At 38.6% G+C, this 22,045-nt stretch overlaps 2 protein-coding genes across 4 annotated transcripts; both read right to left on the bottom strand.

The window, feature by feature from the left end:
• Positions 1–1,228: 1,228 nt before the first annotated feature.
• Positions 1,229–4,624, bottom strand: ca15b (carbonic anhydrase XVb). 2 transcript variants are annotated; one of them, XM_071462413.1, is made up of 9 exons: positions 4,569–4,624; positions 4,038–4,113; positions 3,914–3,940; positions 3,657–3,827; positions 3,378–3,526; positions 3,182–3,277; positions 2,829–2,907; positions 2,558–2,721; positions 1,229–2,443 (listed from the first exon to the last, which is right to left on the bottom strand). In XM_071462413.1, exons 2-9 carry the CDS (start codon positions 4,111–4,113, stop codon positions 2,261–2,263), a joined length of 945 nt encoding a protein of 314 aa, XP_071318514.1. In that variant the 5' UTR covers positions 4,569–4,624; the 3' UTR covers positions 1,229–2,260. The 2 variants fall into 2 exon arrangements, with proteins under 2 accessions (XP_071318514.1, XP_071318515.1); XM_071462414.1 differs by lacking the exon at positions 4,569–4,624 and adding an exon at positions 4,277–4,539.
• Positions 4,625–10,339: 5,715 nt separating this feature from the next.
• LOC139608870 (uncharacterized) lies at positions 10,340–21,987 on the bottom strand. Of its 2 annotated transcripts, XM_071462985.1 has the most exons (18): positions 21,913–21,987; positions 19,536–19,564; positions 19,140–19,194; positions 18,482–18,514; positions 18,201–18,377; positions 17,886–18,037; positions 17,680–17,769; positions 17,316–17,382; positions 16,897–17,060; positions 14,928–15,033; positions 14,811–14,843; positions 14,521–14,697; positions 14,105–14,259; positions 13,902–13,991; positions 12,453–12,509; positions 12,278–12,359; positions 12,012–12,175; positions 10,726–11,081 (listed from the first exon to the last, which is right to left on the bottom strand). In XM_071462985.1, exons 3-18 carry the CDS (start codon positions 19,192–19,194, stop codon positions 10,911–10,913), a joined length of 1,773 nt encoding a protein of 590 aa, XP_071319086.1. In that variant the 5' UTR covers positions 19,536–19,564; positions 21,913–21,987; the 3' UTR covers positions 10,726–10,910. The 2 variants fall into 2 exon arrangements, with proteins under 2 accessions (XP_071319087.1, XP_071319086.1); XM_071462986.1 differs by lacking the exon at positions 21,913–21,987 and having other exon boundaries at positions 10,340–11,081; positions 19,536–19,683.
• Positions 21,988–22,045: the final 58 nt, after the last annotated feature.

The raw sequence follows: 22,045 nt of genomic DNA on the forward strand, positions 1-22,045 counted from the left end.
ATTTTGATGGAATTGTAGCTCAGGTTAAGCCAAATGTAGTTACTGTAAAGTCAAGGTATGCGTAGATGCAGGTATGTATCCACGAAATCAACAAATGGAACACAATTGCAATTTTTAAGTGATTGTGTCATCACTAAAATAATGATAATAACTAATTAATTAACAATTAGTTTGCTTTTTGTGTTGTATCCTTGTCCCTGGCTACAACTCAATTTATTAAAAAGATATAAATTATATTATCTTTTGATCTCATCATCCTTAGACTGCAAGCTGCATTTTTGCCAGGCACTTATCTCATGGTGCACAAACATTAGTCATATATGATAAATCTTTACAAAAGTTTCAATCTTTAAAATCTGTGCTGGTCATTCTCCAGTGACAGCCGCGCAGGCATTAGCCTTAGAGCACTGATTTGTATCTTTATGAGGAACATCTCTCCCTCTGGGCCCTGACATACTTAAAGACTGTTACCACAGGTCAGTACTATAGGGGAGGAAGAGCACAGTACAATGAGGAATACCTCAGTATCGTTTAGCCTGATAAACTGGTATCTATTGTCCGTCGAGCTTGGTTCACATTTTTGTTCTGACTTCCCTCAGATGGCTCTAGTTGAGAATTATCATCTTGGATTTTACAAAACTATGAATCTGGAAGTCAAGTCATGCAAACAAACATTGTTTTGTTTGTTTTTAATAAAATATGATTGTTTCTAGTTGTAACTAAAGTTATTTCAATTCTGATCATACACTGACTTGAAAAATCGTGCATGCTTACTTCAAAGGCCTTCATCTTCTCTTTTTAACTTGGAGTACTTCATTAATAATCTGTCTAGTGAACCATTGAAACTTTTGTTCAAAGCATACTCAAGCTATTCATGGAAGTTAATGTTTACACAGGAGTACTTATTCTGTTCCTTGTGGGAAATGTGGAAGTGTTTAGGTAAGCTGTAAATGGCAGAGGTCATTTGATAAGGTTAAAAGCATAATTTGGAACAACTGCATCCCATCCAAAGTTACTTTGAATTAAAGGGTGGTCTAAATGAAACACACCCTCTTTGACAAGTGTAGGGCTTTTATGTAATCTAATACTCTGTGAACTATAATGTAAGCTTTCAACAGCCATGTCTCCATTGTCTGGTTCAAATTCAGTCAAAGTGCAACAATAGGGATTAAATTTCATACCATGACAATGCTTTAAAAAAAAAAGTAAAACAAAGATTGCAAAAAGGTGACTGACACCAGATCATTTTAATTTAGAAATATTTAACAAGAGGTCACAGTTGTTACATGTGCAAGTAGTTCAACACAGGGTTAAAAAGGTATAAATGCAGTATACAATTGTGATAAATAATGGTGTTCATTGCACTGAAACCTCAGTCCTTCATTACACCAACATGAAAGAGGGAGCACAGATTTCTTTTTGAGTGTTCGTCTTGGCAGTTTGGCTACATTTCTTCTGCTAACGGTATCTGCACTGTGACGAGAAAATAATAGCCAGGTTTCAAAATAAGGTAGCATAAAACACACAAATCCAAAATTAAATAAAAAAAAACACACCATATTATGTAGCAACCATTGGGACAAACTGATTTTAAACTCTCAAGATATATACGCATATAAGGCAGATTTTAAATGGTATTTAATGCTGTCACGCTCAGATTACGTTAATTAATTTGACCATTTCTCAACAACTATCATCACAGCTACTCAGTAAACTTAGTGCAAGTACATCCCCTCCTCAGGCACCTGAATATAACTTTGGCAGCAGACATAAGCTGTGCCTGAACTGTTCACGTTACACAACAAAAGTCTAAATTCTTGCACAGAACATGTTTAACAAATACATTTGCATGATGTGCAAGTACAGATTAAATATTTAAGGATGAATAGCTTGTTACCATGAAAACTATATGATGGACAACCACATTAGAGCATCATTGCATTTAATGTTCTTTATCCATTTCATGATAACTTTGTTAATATAATCAAGCTACACTTGAAAACAATTAAGTTTGTGCAGTGTTGAGGCCCAGTTTTGCTTGGATGTGACAAGACTGATCCTATGTGCATAGTACATCCTACATATTAAATTGACAGTACTAAAGATAAGTACCTCAGTGCATACTTTCATGTATTAATGCAGACAAGGCTTAGGTCAGACAAAAATCATGCTGGGAAAGGGGAACAGGTTCACCAGCAACACAATCAGTTGTTGAGACATCACAAGACTGAAGAGCCCCCCCGCCCCCCTTTTTTTGGCACTAAAACCTCCCCAGAAAGAAGCTCAGGGCCATCAGACCCAGAGAGTAGCATGTTGTGGAGGCAGAGCCGCTCCTCTGAGCCTGTGTCGAGACTGGCTGCGCTGGCTGGATGTTTCTGAAGACATTGACCATAAGAGGAGATGAGCTGTTGCTGACGTGCAGTGTTGTGCTGAAGAGGTCAATCTGGAGATGAGACACTGACAGTTAAGCTGTGGGAAGCACTGGTGGAGCATTGTACTTTTAAAAAAAAAAAAAAAAAAAAAAAAAAAAGGGCACAACAACTTAGGGTTAACTTACCAAGTCTTTGCTGACTTTAATTGGCTCCTTGAAGACAGTCCAAACCACAGCCTCATTGCAAGTGGGGGTGGTCAAGGACCCAAGGTAGCGGTAATAACTACTGCGATCCACGCCACCCAGGAGATCATCCAGTGAAATCCCAGGTGCCATTTTAACAGAGTCGCCTGAGGACAGACACATGATCTCTGAAGGGGCTGCAGCTGACAGATCATTTCATTACAGAACAGTGGCTCAAGTTTTCCCACAGGAAAAGAATAAACCATCTCCTTACCGCTGTTTGTGATACTGGTCAGATAGGAGGTCAAATTTTTCCAGCTTGCAGGTTGACCAGTTTCATTACCTGACATTACCTGAAAAAGTGCACAAATTGTTTAATTAGTTTTTTTTTTTTTTTTTTTTAAAGCAGTGGCAAAACTGAAGAGAACATCCAAAGTGACGCAGTGTGAGTCCAGCAGTTGCTTGGAATTGGGAACTTTGACAGGATAGAAAATAAGACAACAATAAGGATAATTACACTTTTTGAAAGACTGAGCTCATGAAGTAGCTGATACTTAACAGTAATAAAAAGGTTGGCGACAGGTAATTTAAGTACATTTGCAAAAACTTTAAGTCGTCCTTTCTGACCTCAATGAAGAAACCAAGAGCAGCAAGTCCTGTGGAGTCAGCCACAGCCAGAGTTGTGTTTCCATTTAAGGATGACTTGATGTTTACAATGTGCAACTGCGGGAGTGAAGTAAAGTAAAATATTTGAATAGGAATTTATTGCTGTAACTCCAATTTATGGCTTAGAGTGGGGAAAAAACTGCACACCAGGGCCTACCTCCATAGGGTAGCGCTTGCCATCCACAGTGTGCTCAGAGCCGGGGACAGAGGAGCCATTACCCCAGTGCAAGTGGAACTGCAGGCTCTCATAAGTCTCGGGCAGATCCCCTCCTGAAACCTTAACACCACTTGCTATGGCGACCTTCACTGGAGGGGGTTAAAAAAAAGAAAGAAAACAGGATGAACAAGTAAAATCAGAACTATTGAGGAGGAGAAAACCGTTTAGCTGCTGAAGTGCCTCAACCAAGCACAACCAAGAAGTCAAGCACGTCCTCACATGTTTTCCCAGTGTTTTCAATTTTCGTGAGCGCAGTGGTGCTGCTGTAGTTGGTGAAGGTGAACGCGGTCAGAGCATCATTGACTGTGGCAGACGCCGAGACGATGTCAATGGGCGACTGCCGGGTGCCATTGCAAAACGGAGCAGCAATCGTTGGCCATTTGGTGTCATCTGTAAACGGAAACAAGACACTGAGGAGCTGAAGAGGAAATTCAGATGATGCTGTAGCCATTTAGGGATAAAGGGAGATTACTTACTGCAGGATGGCTGATGATAACACCACGCTGGAGGAAAAGAACATAGTTAGCACTTCTTCATGGCAAGTGTCCACAGAGACGAGGCGTTTTCAGAAATCCAAGATGAAACGGGTTAAATACCTACCAATTGCGTCTGACGCGCCACGGACGCTTGGTACGAGGGCGCACACAGCGAGCGCAGCTACTACAAGGCAGTTCATCTAAAATAAAAAGTCAGAAAGTCACTCACCTATTAATTTTTTCTTTTTTTTTTTTAATTTTTTTTTTTTTTCCCCAAATCACAACTAACGATCGTTTTAACAACATTTAACAACATTCGCTTTAACATTCGCATTAAATTTATCGGTAAGAAAATGCACCTACAAGTCATGGAAATATCTGAAGAGAGTCTCTCTGGTGAAATCAAGTCCACACAAAATCCCAAAAGCTAGGCTGTTCATTTTTCGTTTCCACACACACAATTTAAACAATAACTTTTTTTTTTTTTTTTTTTTTTTTTTTTTAAATTGAAATAATCACAAACCAGCGCAAAACTCTAAGATGCCACAGTCTAAAAAGAAAAAAAATACAACAGAGCTCCGCCAAAAAGTCCGTTAGAGGAGGAATAGCGTTCCGCTGCAGCTGAATCCAGTTGACCTGAGCAGCGGTGTCTTACCTTTGACGCACCTGTTCCTCCTCTTGGTCTTCTAACACCTGAGGAGCCTCACTCTCCCTCTTTTTATTTCCTCAGCCCACCCAGCAGCTTGTCTGAATATGCTCCTCCCTGCAAGAGTCATCCGGGCCTGGTTAACATGGGAATTATTCACAGGGAGGTTTTAGAAAAGAGCTCCACTCCCTTTTAGGAGCGTGAAATGTTTCCATAATCTCAGAAAGTATCTTTAAAAAGGCAAATAAATAAATAGATAAGGAAATGAATAAATAAATAATATTCTTTTGCATATACCAAGTCTAAAAGCAGGTGTCTAGGAACCCAGACACCAGTGAACTGTTTGGTTCGCTTTAGGCACAAAAACGACTTGGTTAGGTTAAGGGAAAGATTATGATTTGGATTAAAATAAGTACTTGATTAAAGTAAGGGAAACCTCATTTGAGTTCAAATTAGCCTATAACATTGTGAAAAGTAGGGAATGACATTGAGTGTCTGTATGAAATGGGAAACTAAGAGTGGTCTCTTGTGTTAAAGCCCAATGTTTGACAGACTTTCTCACACTATAATAATGTCACACTTCTTCCTTCTTAGCTCCAAGAGTCACGATTTCGACAGCCACCAGAGAGCTTTGTCACCTGAACATAAAGTTATGTCACATTTGGCCAGTTGGTGAAATGAATGATACTCTTTGTGTGCGAGTACTGATGGGTTGGTATGAAAGTTTCTGAGAAGTTCCTGGAGCTATTTATACCTCATTTGTGTAAGTCAGAAATGTTCTATCGAATCAGGAAGCTGAGACTATGGAAAAAAGTTTTGCAATCGTAAATTAAATGCGATGTGTGAAATTTGACTCGACTTGACTTGACTTGATGTAATCATTTGTCTTGATGCCATGTGTGCTCTTTAATTACAGGTATACTCAACCATACAATGAGAGAAATCACATCACCTGCCCATCCAGTGATAAGTGGCCCTGTTGCTCTGGCTGTGTGAATACATTTCAGTTAATATTTCTTTCACTGTGCACATCCTTAAACATACCATACCATGCCACACCATCCCACCCCCCAAGCTATAGAGCTTCCTCTAGTCATTGGACCTGTCACTTGTCATGTGACATCTACATTGGTATGTATCCTGTCATCACACCCTTTGGCAAAAAACATCAGCAGAATGTTCTTATATAACTGGGTCACCGGCGAGTTTTCTGTGTGGGGTTTGTCGTTACTCTTTTAAATCTCTAAATTGGGCAGTTTTGCTGTTAACCACAAAGAGAATAAATACAATTTGTGACTTTGATGTTACATTGTACTTTTTGGCTAAATTATATGTCCACAAGTATGGAAGCTTTACGTATCCACTTTTACAATTAAATTGTATTATTTAATTCAATATCAACTGTTGATGTCTTTGAAAAAATGAAAAAAAGTATGTATGCAGTATGTTATATTGCAGGTCTGACAGAAGCTTTATACTGTGGAAAACTATGTTTGGGTGACATGAAAATTAAAGACTCTTCTGACCCTAAAAGACTCTTCTGACCCTAAAAGACTCTTCTGCAGAGACTCATGTCACCAAACAAGTTGTACGAATAATGACTGTTCTCTGTTAGTGGTAAAGGTGGAAGGAGTGCAATGTTGTAACGTTACAAAATGTCAGGATGGAGGTTAGGCTGGAGACACCATACAAAAAATTAGATGATGATTACACATGTACATACTGAACAAACAGATAGATAGATCTCGGCCAGATGCTTTTTCAAAAACCAGTTTCACCAGCTGCATAATCAATTGTCAAACTGTCACTCCATGTTTTCCACACAGTCCGTGAGTAAAAATTTGTTAGTTTGTTAGTTAGTCATGCAAGCCACAAACATTCGTGTTTTTGCTAAGGATCATGGGTCAGTTCGGTTCTCCAATATTCTACGGGAAGTTAGGCTGATAGTAGTAGTTCTACTTACAAACACAGATAACCTTTTTTTGTATAACATTAAAGGTAGTTGTTATAATCAGTGGCCCTTACACCTGAAAATGACATTTAGATACACCATGATTATTGTCGTTCAGAACACATACGTTCCAACCTTTAGAAGGGTGTGTTTGTTTGGATTCTTCTTCTTTTTTTTTTTTTCCTGTGCCAGCTTCATTGTGCTATCAAGTATTGCCACTGCCTAGAGGCCAGTAATCGCATTATCAATTAATTATGACATTTACAATCATCTACATTCATTAAAACGCCCAAAGTGTCTGGAGGATTACTTGCTCCTGGTGTGGCCTGTCTTTTGCGTACAGACATTATACTTTTACATACAACGGCATAATCAGCAGGCGTTGACTGCATAGGCCCAGTAGGATCATGCATCATTTCCCTGTTGGTCTGGTTTCCTGATTGCATTTTGAACCTGATCAAACAATGATAAAAATAGTTTCAGTCAGTCAATCAAGCATTCAGAGCCCATTGTCAGCATGCCACGTGCATGAGTATGAAATATGATCAGTTTTCATTACAACTTTATAAAAAAGCAGTATCTGAAAAAGTATCATTGTACATTTATATTATATAATGTTGGATTTATATAATTATAGAGACATAGATTTTGTGTTTATGCTGTTCTTTTCCTGGTGACGATCCTGCACTCAGTCACACAGCACGACTATTTTTTCAGAGCATACTTCGTTATGCTTAGGAACGCCTAAGAAGGGGTGGCATGGTAGAGAATGTTTTAGAGTCACTGTTGTAGCCAACAGTTCAGTAATGATGATAGAAGGGACAATGTCAGGTTATAGGTATACAATTTTTAAAATGTCTCGTATCAACGTTATAGCAAAAGATGTTATAATTTGCCAAACAAGACCGATATGTTTTACTGTTAAAGTAATGCAAGGCTTTTGTTTCATTCCTCCCCCATTTTTCCATGTTTTCACACATAGACATTGTTGAAGAGAGGTATTTTAAGGATGCTTGTGTTAGTGTGTTTCTGAAGCTCGTCCACAGACTCCTCCAGGAAGTTCTTCACTGGTAATGTACATCGCGCCGTCTGAGCAGGGAGAGCCAAGCTTTGACAAGGCTCTGGTTTCATTCTGTCATTTCAGTTGAAAATGACACTGATAATTTCAACAATGCGTTTTTGAACAGGCCTTCAAACGTCATGCCATTAGATCAGTTGACGGGCTAACGTCAACTGATGTTTCTCACCTGACAAAATTAGCCAATGCCAGTTTTGATAGGTTGTCTCCGAAATCACTCACTCATTCACTCCTCCCTACTCACTATACAGGGAGTTCTATGTAGAGGACTATAGAGTGAGCTCATCAGTAAAATTGAAAAACACTTTCAGACACTACATGGATAATTTTCTCCGCATTGTTTTTCAGTATTTTACCACAAGTGTGATGCATGATGGTATACACTCACCGGCCACTTTATTAGGTACGTCTTGCCAGTGCAGGGTTGGACCCCTTTTGTCTTCAGAACTGCCTTAATTCTTCATGGCGTAGATTCAACAAGGTCCTGGAAACACTCCTCAGAGACTTTGGTTCATATTGACATGATAGCATCACGCAGTTGCTGCAGATTAGTCGGCTGCACATCCATGATGCGAATCTCCCGTTCCACCACAGTCCAAAGGTCCACTGTTGGATTGACATCTGGTGACTTTGGAAGCCATTTGAGTACAGTGAAATCATTGCCATGTACAAGAAAGCAGTTCGAGATGATCTGAGCTTTGTGACATGGCGTGTTATCCTGCTGGAAGCAGCTATCAGAAGATGGGTACACCGTGGTCACAAAGGGACGGACATGGTCAGCAACAATGCTCAGGTAGGCTGTGGCGTTTAAACAATGCTTTGTTGGTACTAAGGGGCCCAAAGTGTGCCAGGAAAAAATATCCCCCACACCATTGCACCACCACCACCAGCCTGAACCATTGATACGAGGCATGATGGATCCATGCTCTCATGTTGTTAACACCAAATTATGACTCTACCATCTGAATGTTGCAGCAGAAATTGAGACTCATCAGACCGGGCGACACTTTCCCAATCTTCTATTGTCCAATTTTGGAAGAATAGACAACGTCAACATGTTAGCTAATAAATGTCTATTGTTAAAAATCCAGCAGATATGAAGCAACCTTCACATTATATTTGGAGTCATGTTTCTGGCCAGTTCTATTTTAGCTTGCTACTGTACATTATTATTGGTTTTTTTAGCTAGCTTTTTTTTTCTAGCTAGCTGGTTGCTAACTCAGCAAAGCATTTGTTGTTGAACAGGTAGTGCACAATGGATGTATTGGCACCTAGGACAGCGTCTGAGTCTGAGAGGCTAAAAATCTGCATAGAAACTGATTGATTTTACATTAGATTATTTTGGTGGACGCTTTTATCAGAATCAACTTACAATAATTATTGTGCATTCAAACTCAACTATACTTACACTTTATTGTAATGTCAGCGAGCAGGGGGCTTGCCATCAATTTTGTCCTAGCTGATTTTTATGTGTTTATATTCATTCCTGTGCAGATTTCAGTGTGTTTGCTCATGGTGCAGCTTCCTGAGATTTAGCTATTTAATAGGAGCCTTTTCAGTTGGAGCGATAGGAATGTTTTTATGACCTTTTATACAGTTTTGTTGATCAGGGTTATTGATTCTTGTGTATTTTGACTTTTAAAGGCTGTGGTGGTTTTATCACCTGACATTGTGCTCTTGAGTCACAGGAAGGTTAACTTCTACTGTCTTTCTTCAGGGGCCTTTTTACTTTAAAGTCTCAAAGATTTTTCTAATACACATCTGGATGTGTGATGGTAGATCTCACCAAACCAGGTAGATTTACAAATGTGGCTGTATTACAAGTCGAGTCAAGTTTCAATTAAACTTTAAGATACCACTGTTTGGTTGCTACTGGCGGAAAGACTTGCTTTCACTTAATGTCTTGGTTTTAGTCCTAGTCATGTAGACATTTCCTTTTTGGACAGACTGAGCATTAGTCACCCAATGAGACAGAATCTCCCTCCTGTTCTGACAAGATAGCTCACGTTGTTAGATCAAGCGGGTACACATGACTTACTACCTGCTCCAGGAAGCATTTTGTACTTTTGTTTATATAACTAGGAACAGTAGTATCAGTGAAATCAAACAATTCAACTACTTTAGGGCAGGGGTAGTGTATTTGTGTTTAAAAGTTGTGACTTTGATTAATATATAGTTTCTTTTGCTAACATATGTAAAGATGGAAATTGAGAAATCACTTTTTTTTTTTTTTTTTTTTTTTTTAACATGTAGTAGCACTACATTTGTGTAGCTGCTTAATTTATATTTGCAACATTAGTTATAGGTTTTTATTCAATGCAAGCTACAGAACTAACACTGGTGACGAAGATAATCATTGGATCAGATTGCAGTTACCTAATACACCTTTATTAGTCATGTTGCAAGTTTTCCTTGAAGGAAATGCAGGCTAAAATATTAAGTGTGTGTTTACCATACCCTTGACTCCAAGATCACAAAAGGCTCTGTTTTAAAGAGAAATTATTCTCAAAGATGCATAAATTAAAGATTTACACTGACATCTAATCTCTACTCCATATAACTGTACCACTTGGCATTCCTTGGCATACCACTCTTTTAATACATGAAATAATGTTTAACAAATTGGTGCCTAAAACCATCATGTAAGCAACATGGGGCCATAAAGATGGCCTCATTGAGTTCTGGTGTTTTTATAGTGGGCCTATTTGAACCTACAAAAAAAAAAAAAAAAAAACACAATGCAACAGTGGGTTACATCAATACACCCGTTTTAGTTATAACTGGTTGTAGTAAGACACAGAAATACACAACACTCACAAGAACACTCACTACAGTAAATTTTTTGCCTCTTCTGTGGGATCAACAACCGTAATTAATGTTAAGCATAGTAGACAACAGTCTTGAATTACCTGAATGCAAATGTTCATTATGTTTAATATATACAGTTTACAACTTTCAAAAAAGCAAATGGGTATATTATTAGATGAAGTACCTGTGCCACTTTGCAACAAATCTAGAAACATGATGTTTGTGATTGGTAATCTTGCAATTTTTAGTATTTTTTACTTCTAGTTGGACAGAGAGCCTGGAGTTCAATTAACCAAGTTAAGGTTTTAAAAAATAAAAAGCATTCCATGTTAGCCGCTAGTTACCGATATCTTTATTATGAGATTACATAACTGCATATTAAAATTTTCCAAATCACCACTGAAAACACCACACTCTGTCTTTTGCTAACAAATTTTGAAATAATCTGATCAGTGCAAAACATATTAGTGCAAAATATGATTATTCTTCACAGCAGTTCTAGGTAGTTAGCCTTTCACAGATGAAAATTAAATGGAAACGCACAGAGACATGCCAGCAGCAGAAACAGTGCGGTGGGTTCAGGGGCACTGGCTGCTGACATGGTGCTGTAGATTGTCCTGTTATGAAGAGACTGTGTAGGCCGAAACACGTTGTGATGTCCTGTCTGAATCGGGAACAGCATCATCTGGTGGGGTTAAAACAAATTTGAGCTTACATTAATTCATTTTTGAATTGATGCACGTGTGTTTAAAGATATCTGTTAGATGTAAAGTAAATATACCAAAATGCCCTAAGTCATCATATGTCTAGTGCATTCAGAAAATTTTATTGTGTTATTCTGTTATGTTACAGCCTTATGCTTTCTAAACTATTCAGTTATTTAGCTGCGTGTACTGTTGTATCAGAATTCAGTCAGATATACATGGAAATATGAAGGCACTTGAACCTGCCATCTTTGGGTTCAACTGTGTTGTTTAAAAAGGCACTGAGTCACTTTTATCTCTCTCTGCTCTACACTGATAAGGGTTATACTGAGCACCAACTGTGGCTGATTTAATTGACAACTCCATTTTGAAATCAAAACAGGGGAACTAAGCAGGGAAATTACCTGATTTCTAGGTGGGTACAAGGATCTCTGAAAATATTTTTAGTTTTAGCTTCTAAGACAACCTGCACATTATCATTATTTATTTATTTATTTTTTGCAGGTTCAGTTGAAATGAGGTGCAACCACATGCGTAACATATCAAACAATCTTAGCAGAGACAACATAGCATTTCAAGATAATCTACTACAAGGTCTCTTGAGTCATTTGTTAGTCTTGTGATGCAGTGGAACAAACAGGTCTGATAATGAAACATGACTTCACCACAGGAGAATGCATTGCCGTTACAGACGCCTTTGTGTAAATCTTGTATGCTACCTTTTGCCAGTTGTTAATGTTGCTGATTATCCTGTTCAGGTAATTATGCATAAAAACACTGCACATAAATCAAATTTCTTAAGTTAATGAGTTATCTTTGAAAGTTTTTTTTCATAGAGCAATGTTAATCAAGATCATTGTGGAACTCCTGTTTGATACAGCTTCAGCACCTATATAATTAGTAAAACATACCAGGTCTTGGTCCACCTTGACAGACTCTTTGAAGACTGTCCAAACTACTGCTTCATTACATGAAGGTGTGGTTAAGGACCCATTGTAGCGATAGTATGAAGCTCGGTTCACGTTGCCAAGCAAGTCATCAATAGAGATCTCCTCTGTGACAATGACTTCTGAACCTATGTTGATGAACAAAAAGGGGGGGGGGTGCACAAAATGTAAGGGTACATTTACACTGACTGTTTTTAAGGTTATATGCGTTAAAACAAATTTGCACTCACTGAGGTTCTGAATATCTGAGAGGTGCTTGGTCAGTTTTGTCCAGGCTTCCATATCAGACGCTTGACTTGATGTGGGATTTGTCTACAGAGACACGGGGTGAACAGTTAGCATTCGGCCATAGTTGTGTCAGTTATCAACGTTAAGGCCCTGGTTTGAGAAATCTACACCACTTACCTCATGATGTTCTGAACTGCTACCACTGCTGCTGCGGATTTTGGTAGAATCTGTAGGCTGCATAACAGACATTGAGAAGAGTCTTTTACACAATAGAAGTTTAGACTGGAGATAAAGGACAGCAAGATTTCCTTGCTAATATGTATAATAAAAACCCAACAGCAAAAAAAAAAACCAAACAAAAAAACTATCATGTGTTGTTAGTCAGACATTGTGTGTATAAAATGCTTAGTGATGAGTGAGACAGGTTCAAGATTTTCAGTCTTGTCTCCTAACTAACTGACCATTAAACATAAATCAAGTGGAAAACTAGACAAAGTGATTACATGAGAAGTAGGCTAATATCAAGTTTTACCACACACTAATGGTATAATTTAGGTACTAGTCTGAAACCATTTTTTTTTTTTAGTTAGTATACAAGAAAACATTGCCTAACCATTCTATCCTAAAAAGGAAACGATATACAATTCTTAGTTGCCACTGGGAATTGGACTTCAAGACAGCAAAAAAAGTTTTGCCATAAATGTGATGGTTATTTTGTTTTGTGCGTTTCACCACCATCCACATTTTTCCCCTCCTTCCAGCTGTGAGCAGCTAGTGTCCAACAGCACACAAAAAGCTAAGCATTTTAGTATCCACACAGGCTGTTTGAGTATTTGACTTGTCACTTTTCCAATATAGACACTTACTTAGAATTACCAGTCAAAAGTTTTACAATACCCATTTTTTCCCCCAGTTTTTATTGAAATTTCAGCGGTTTAAGCACTGTGAATAACCTTAAATGGTACAAAGGTTGAAAAAAGTTAAAAGAGGTAAAAGTTTAGATCACCCAAACTAGTAAATCTTAAGATAAGTTGGTTAACTTGGAGCTTTTCTGCAGCAATTGAAGTAATTCCTACATGTGCCCCAATTTTTGCTGATGACTCAAACCGTGGCTGTACAAAATGTGCTACTACACCCTCTGAAGCATGACTAGGATAATATCATACTGCAATAAGTAGTACTGTATGTTGCTATCAGAATGGTGAGAGAAAGGCAAGTAACAAAGCAAGACAGACTGGTTGGTTAGGGGTTCATTCTAGAGCGAGATAATGAGCCAGAGCATTACAGGAAAAGGTGGCATCGCATGCTGGAGGACCAGCACAGTCTCGACAGTTAAACCCCCATGGAGCTGGTCGGGGATGAACTGGACATCGGATGAAGGCAAAGCAGTAGTACAAGTGCAACTACATTGTGGGAACTTCTGCAACAGTGTTGAGATGAACTTTCTGAACAATGACTTCCATTGTAGAAAGAATGCTACGAGTGTTCGGCTGCTGGGCGAGTCAAAAATTTAATTCAACAAGAAGATTCCCTGATTTCCTGTTTTTCTGTTTGTTTGGAAATCTGGAAAAATGTAGGTGTTCCAGGACTAGGTAGTGTATTATGGACTTTCATCACACACTTTACCTCAATGAAGAATCCCAGAACTGCCAGGCCATTAGGAGTGTTTATTGCCTCATCCAAAGTTAAATCCTTCCTCTTGTTCACGATGTGCATCTGAACAAAAAGACACAATTACTGACACACATTATACACTGATGAAAGCAAAATCTATTACAACAAAGACTGCCTTAAGAGCGTCACCACAGTTGTTCAGTGCTTCTAACTACCTCCATTGGGTATCTTTTTGAATCCACTGTGTGCTCTGAGCCCGTAGACTCATGTGACGTGTCGCCCCAGTGGAAGTGGAACTGAAGGGTGGAGTAGACGTAACCCAAACCTCCTCCTGAAACCTCCACCATATCCTCCTTCAATACACACTTCACTGGGAGTTGAGTGAGAACACAAGGAAACATGAAAATGGCTTTCAGACTTAATGCGTTTCAAAAATATTAGAGTTTTCTTTTTTGCATGCCTGCGACAAATTCTCATTTTAGGTGCCATTGTCAGTTTGGACATCACATATATCATGACACTATTACAGTTAATTTTGATAAAAAATACATTTGAGTAAAGTTAGTCCATCTTTGAGTTCATAAATAGAAAAAACAAACAAACAAACAAACACAAAAAACTACTGTCAAACCTGAGTGGCCTGTGTTAGTGATGTACTTGATGGCATGTTTGTCATCAAACTTTGTATAGGTGAAGGCATCAAGGTGTTCATCTATCACAGTCTTCTTTGTCACAATGTCGATGGGTGACTGGCGTTCACCATCACAGTGGGAGTCAGGCAGAAAGTGCCAGAGGGGTGGAGTGCACGCTGACGGTGGAGAGGAAAACCAAAGTGTGAGACAAACCTAAATCCTTTTCTAACTCTAGCACTGTGCATTCAGCAGTTTTGCACAGTAACTGCACACGTTCGCAGATACATACCACAGTGATGTTCATCATAGCACCATGGATGACCTAAAGAATAGAACAACGGTCATATTTAATGTGTCAACTCAAATCATAGATATTATAGGTTGTGTGTGTGATTCTCCAACTCACCTGTGGGGAGAGGAGTTGCAGGGGAGGCAAACACTTGACGCTTATGGAGATCTTGTACAGGTCGAAAAACATTGGAGAGTCCCGTATTCATAGGAAACAACCGAATCTAAGAACAGAACAAAACTAATGTTTAGTCTGGTAGATCTGGGGGGGGGGGGGGGGGGGGGGGGGGGGGGGGGGGCATTTTGACAGGTTCCTGTGTGGTTGGGTGACCTATGGATTGTCTTTTTGCTTCCAGCAGAGGCAGGGCTCATACTTCTGTGTGAGCACAGAGACCTAGACCTAATCATCACAAAGAAAACCTAAATAACCACTTAGAGTAAAAGGGCAAATAGTTGTGCCTAAGTTCACTTTAACATTTCTCATTGCATCATTGCACTGCATGAACTTAGAATTAAATAGTGGGGAGGTGTATATTAACAATTGTGGGATTCACAATGGACAGTTAAAAAGAATTAAAAAAAAAAAAAATCAGAAATCATGTATGCCACTAAAAATTGGTGCCTACATTTCCCACAACGCAATCTGTCCACCAACTGTCAGTCAGGAGCTGTGTCCTGTTTCAGGGGCCACATCCTTCGAAGGCTGCATTTGAAGACCGATTGCGTCACAAAGGCTCCTTCAAATGCAGATCTTTTCATGGGTAACAGATGCGCCAACGGGTGGACCTCAAGTTTTTGTGAAAATCCTCTATAGGTCAGACCATCTCATTTAGGGTCATCCTTTGCGGTCTATGTAGACCCTGTCCTACAAAGGGTGAGGGCCCCGGCATTGGAACACAGACTTTTTTCCATGTTTAAACTTTAAACCCAAACCGACTCAGGTGACATCACTTGAAGTAATGTGAGACTGTCCCCAGCTGCCTCTGGAGCCACAACTTTTCAAGCACCTTTAAAGGATGATGTGATGAATGCTACTTTTATAAAAGATACAAATCAGGGTCATTTTATTTTATAAAGGATATATGTAGATCAGGGTTATTTTATTTTGTCCAAACCATCTTTGCAACCCCTTTCTTTTGGAGCATTTGATTTACCGGTACTGTATTTTTGTCACCATCTACTCAAATACAGTTGTTCTTGCTCATTTTCAGCTCTGACTTTTTCATGCATTTTTTACAGATTGACCTCTTTAAGCATACCAAAGAGTCACCTGCTCGGTCACCAGACACAGCCAACAGCAGTTACATGCAGAGAGACATGCAGCTCACTCTGAGGGCTGTCACATAGATAAGATGAAAGATTGCATGTGTCTTTCTGCCGAGAAATGACTGAAATTCTTTTTTATTATTTGAACAGTCACATGAAGTTTGCCCAGCATTCTCTCTTGTTACCAGTCAACACAGAATAAAACAAGCTTGATTATCCAACATGATTATCGAACCAGACACCAGCAGATACCAGTATATGTTGTGGCACCTGTCTGTCATTTGGTGAACCTTACTGTACCTGCACGCATCATTTGCTGCTTGTGTAACAGTTCAAATGCAATTCCACTAGTCATAGTTCATCGCTATCTGTACTTGTTTTCAGTTTGTGAATAAATTCACAATAAGATGACTAAGGGAGAGCGAATGAAAATAGCAACATTGCTTAAAATGGAGTCAACCTGAAGTCGAAGGAAGCTGCAGGTTCACGTGATAATTCTCCAGTTCACTTCAAGCCACACTTTTCTAACCCCTTGTTTTTACTTTGTCTTTGATACATAAAATTATGAAAACAGGGACTACAACCACTTTAAAATTGTATTCTATTTTCAGGCTATTCACAGCTTTTGTGATTTTACATATTTCTAGGCTTTTTAATGTATTTTGTTCTCGACTTCTCGCTGCTTTAACAAATAGAAGCACTATAAAAGAGTATGAAAGAGATTCCTCTCGGTTCTTCTCTCTACTGAGGAGCGTGTGTTGACTAAACATGGCCTTTCCTCTTATTCCGCAGAGGAAAAGTTTCCAGGCTTCTCAACTCACCAGATTTTTATGGATGTTGATTGGCTCGTGAAAGATCGTCCATACGACTGCTTCACTGCAGTCAGGGGTGGTAAGGGAACCCATGTACCGATAGAACTTTGTTAGGTTAACACTCCCAATCAGGTCATCAAGGGAGATTTTATAGTTCACAGGAACCTCATTGTCTGTGGAAAGACAGGGTGTCATCAAATGAAAAGCAGTATCACTGGCGCTGAACATGCCTCAGGTGCTTCTATAGGCACAATGCCAACATTTGAAACTAAAACTGGATGGCATCTGATATTTGTCCCTGAGCGAAATACTTTTTATATAAATGCACCTGCTTGAGCTACTACAGTGCACACCTTCATTCCAGATTTTACTAAAGCAACTGCAATACATCCTGTTCTAGGTCACTACAAGCTCGGTCCAACATGTACCTTTGATGCTCGTTAGGTTTGATACGAGGTCGCCCCATGGTGCTGACACATTTCCATCTTCTTTTGCCTTTAGAGAGAAGCTTTGTTAATTACATTTCTGATACGAGTATGATAATGTGTAAAATTACTCTCCGATACTGCGCATGTATTTTTTGTAGATTTTTTTTGTTATCTGGGAAGAGTCCAATTAGACCTGTGATAAAGGCGTAAAATATCTGGATGAGCAAAACCAGTTTCAGAGGTGCAACCTATTTCCAACGAGCAAACTGAAATTCTGCAGACACAAACCTTTTAGTTGATAATGTTTATTGAAAGACTTGCCATTATAAGACTTTTCTTTGAAATATTGATTGTGTACACATACACTTATGAAAAACCCAAGAACAGCAATTCCCGCTGAATCCACCTTGGCCTGTTCAACACTAAGACCTTTCTTCAGACTCACAATGTGCATCTACAAGAGAATACATTAATTAGTAAAACGAAGCAAGGTAAAACATAAGGCACAAAAATCCAAAAAAATAAATTAAGAAGCATGTCATCTATGATTAATGCCAAACACTAAAATACCTCCATTGGATATCTGTGTCCATCAATGGTGTGCTCTGAACCTGGATGATATTCTGTATCACCCCAGTGAAAGTGAAACTGGATTGTAGAGTATGTTGCATTAAGCCCGCCTCCACTCACTTCAGTTGTATTTTCCTCCAACGTGTATTTCGCTATGCATGGAAAAGCATGTTTATATAGTTACAGTCTTAAAAGACAGAAGTTTAAGCTTTGTGCCCTTTCTAGGACTCCTGTCACAAATGTACATATTGTATATAGTATACGGTCAATTCAAAGGCAAGGACAAAAAGACACCTGGAGCCACTGTTTCTGTACCTGTATGTCCATTGTTTATGTATGACTTGATGACGTGTCGAGAGGAGAAGTTGACAAAGTTAAAATTAGTCAGGTTAGGGTCCATCTCAACATGGCTGGTGATTATGTTAATGGGTGACTGCCGTTTTTCTCCACAGAAAGACCCATCGAGGTGGTCCCACTCGGATGGGGTGTGCTCTGTGAGAGTTAGAGGAACTCTTAATGCTGAGGACCAATGTAAACGAATGATGGACTAATGTGAACCAAATCATTTAGTGAATCAGAAATCTGTCCTTACTTACCGCAGCCATTATAGCACCAGTCACTTCCAGCAGCTGAAACAGAGATAGAGCCAACACACTGAATACTGCAGGAGCCAAGTTACACAAAAACAGAATGTCCATCACAGAAATTTTTTTACCTGGTTTCATAACAGTGAGGTTCAAAGTAATACAATTATATTAAAAAATAATAATTAAAAAAACATTATATAAGGTTTAGGGTTATTTCATTTTGTCCCTTTTGGAGAAAACCTTTTTTTTTTCCCCCCCAACTCCATTGTACATCTCGTGACCCTTCAGTCAGATTCACTTTATGACCTTTTAGAGGGGTTTGACCTCTACACTGAGAACCACTGAGCTAAATGACAGCACTCCCTCTATTTGTACTTAAAGCTAGCTCCACTTTGACGAGCTAACAAGAGGAAAATGCTGCTCACACATTGATGTGTTGGTTATTAATAAAAAAAAATTTAAAAAAAAGGTTCTTTAGGTTCTTTACTTAAGTACTTCTTCCACCACTATCTAATAAACCACCTCCACATTCAAATAAATCCTAAATAAACTGCATCTCACTCTGAAATATGGAAACATTATAGATGAAACATGAAATTATAGCTATGATACCTCCGGAATCAGAAATGCTTTTTCCTATAAGTGGAAAAAGATACATTGTACTTACCATATTTTACCAAAGCTCCCAAACTCAGGCACAGCAGCAGTGAGGAGTGATACATCTTCAGGAGGAAAAGGAAAACGGTTATCAATCACAGTGAGTCATCCACCTTTTCCCCCCCACACAGGCGTGTCGTGTGTAGTGTTAAAATCATCTCATTTAACTACTGAAATTCCCCCCCAAAAAAATACTGTCGTCCTGCAGGAGCATTAGAAATGAGCATTTCTAATGTTTATCGGTTCCAAAGTTGTAAACGTCATTATTTTTGCCCATTCTGTGGAGGTGACTGATCTCATGGCTTCTTCAAATTACTCTTAAAAAAAAAAAAATAATAATAATAATAATATGTCTGTAGAAAAATGCAATGCGATAAGTTGTGTCAAGTTTGACAAATCACTGTACCTTGTGGTTCAGGTCTCAAGTTCCTCAGCCTTAAAAAAAAAAAAAAAAAAAAAAAAAAAACGAATAAATGGTATGTTAGTATGAGGTGTCACATTAAAAACATGTGTCCCATTCCAAGTAAGTCCATCAGTGAGGAGAAGGTGACAAAGTGTCCCACAGGTAAGTCATTGATAAAGAGTAGGAGGGACAGGCAATGGGACGGGGGATGGGGGGCTCCACTGTGTATACAACACTAAACCTGTAGGGTGGAGACATCGAACATGACCACAGGCCTCTTCTTTTCCTGGACATTGTAATCAAAATATGGGTGTTCAGAACAAGGTGGTGACCTGGTTAACGCTAAGGGTTTATTCAACTCAATTATTCCTGCTCCGTGACACAGCATCCAGGCTTCCATCCAGTGCTCACTGAGTAAAAGGGTCAAATATATGACACGAGTTTATACTTAATCTTTATAAGCTAAAAGAAATTGATGATAACACTTTACTGTGGTCAACAATTTTAGCCTGTCCTACAAAAACATTCTATATCATTACAGCTTTGTTTTACTATGCTGTTATTCAATATACCACACTACTCACACAGTTTTTGACATTAACAACTATATGTGATCACACCTGCAAATGATTTATTAAATGTTTATCATAAATGCTAAGTAGGAGGGTTTAGGTAAATTGTTACCACTATATTTACCGTCATAAAAGATTGTGTTGAATTTATTTGCTGCAAATTAGTCTAACTTCAAAACAGCTGGGTCATTTAATCCAAAGAAAGGAAGTGTTATCTGACACTTCCTTACTCTGTAACAATACAAATGCGCAAAAGCACAGTCCAGATAAAAGGATATAAATGCCACAGCAATTTGCTCCAATGGCAATACATTCCTTTTAAACATAGGACACAGCAAGAATAATCTTTTTATTCATGGGTGGTTCTGTAAACTGATACCCAAGAAGCTTTACCCATTGGATTAGTGTCATGCTTACACAAGCCATTGTAGGGATGTGGACTATAAACACGGTAATGTGAGAGACTGTCCTTTGTCCTGGGACAGTGCCACTTGTATCACTATACGCATGATCAGCCTGTGAGATCTGTCAAAGGCAGTGGGAGTCCTGGGTGAGACAGTTTGTGATTTTTGCTTCAATTAAAAACATTTTCAGTCTGAGGGAAAAACAAACAAAAAAAAACAAATATTACAAAAAGAATGTATTTCTCTTCCATATAAAATGAACACACAACATATTAAAGTTTAGGTATGATAAACAGTGATTGTCTGCCAATACATATTTTAAATAATTATTAATAATTATTAATTAATAATTATTAAATGTTTATTGTTGTTGTTATTAATATTCATATTAATATCAATATTTCAAGATGAAACCAAAATTTTGAACTACAGTTTGGGAAATACGCTGTGGTAAATATAAGTTGCAGCCAGCAGTTAACTTATCTTAGCACAAAGACAGGCAATGGGTTATGTGAACTATTCACTTCATTAATATTTGGTGTACTAAGACTTTTTATTGACAGATGCACGTTTACAATAAAAACACTGACAAGGAAGACGATCACCTTCTCTTGGCAGACAGCCAAATGACTTTCTGCCGGGTAATGTTTACTTGTAATGGCTCTTGTTGTTTCACACACATTAATTAACTGAACCTACTCAACACCTCATGTTTTCCCAATGCCACACCTCATTACTCAAAGCCCTACCCTTGTTTATGCTTAAACCAAACACAACACACAGCGTCCATCTGTTCCAAAACAACAGCACACCCTTCTTTTTCAAAGACAACAAGGTCAAGCACTGAATTAAAAGTGAAATGACTCAGTAAGGCGGATGGCTTAAAAAGAACAATGGCCAAAAATCTAAGCAACAGAGGTTGAGATACCCTGGTTTTTGGACTCTTAGTGTGCTAAAAATGTCACAAAAATAGTTTTAAAAAAAATGCATAAATAAACACAGATTTCAGTTTTGTTTTTGGCCTGCAACTATAAACATACAAACAAAATCCAGAGATGTCAGTTGCGGTAGCAATTGAAGAGCTCCAGGGCTAAGACTGGACCCGTTCTTCCAGTTAATAAAGGCGCTTCTAAATTGTTCACAAGGTTCAGTCTAAGAGGCATCTTATTTAACTACCTAAAAAAACAAAAACAAAAAACAGGAAACCTTGTGCCCGCACTAAAATTCAATAGGCTGTATCACTATTTTCATATCAAAAGTGAAAAGGTCAACCCTGCCCTGGCTCTGGCTCTCACTGTGTTGATTCAATGATACACTCAAGAGATTTTCCCTCCTTTTTTTTTTTTTTTTTTGCAGTGTCGCGGAGAACATTGTTTTTCCCCCCGACACAGGAGAGATGCTCACCTGAAACGCTCCCAGCAGGAACAGCGACCAACAAGTTGGAAAACTCAGAGCAACTTCACTCAAATAAGTTCTCATCAGCTGGGCCTCCTTTGTCAATCAGAGCGTCGTTGGCTCAACACCTGGCTTCGTTACC

Source organism: Trachinotus anak, unplaced genomic scaffold (genome assembly GCF_046630095.1).
Source record: "Trachinotus anak isolate AG129_WGS33_773 ecotype Australia unplaced genomic scaffold, CSIRO_AGI_Tana_v1 ptg000025l, whole genome shotgun sequence".
NCBI classification, from domain to species: domain Eukaryota; kingdom Metazoa; phylum Chordata; class Actinopteri; order Carangiformes; family Carangidae; genus Trachinotus; species Trachinotus anak.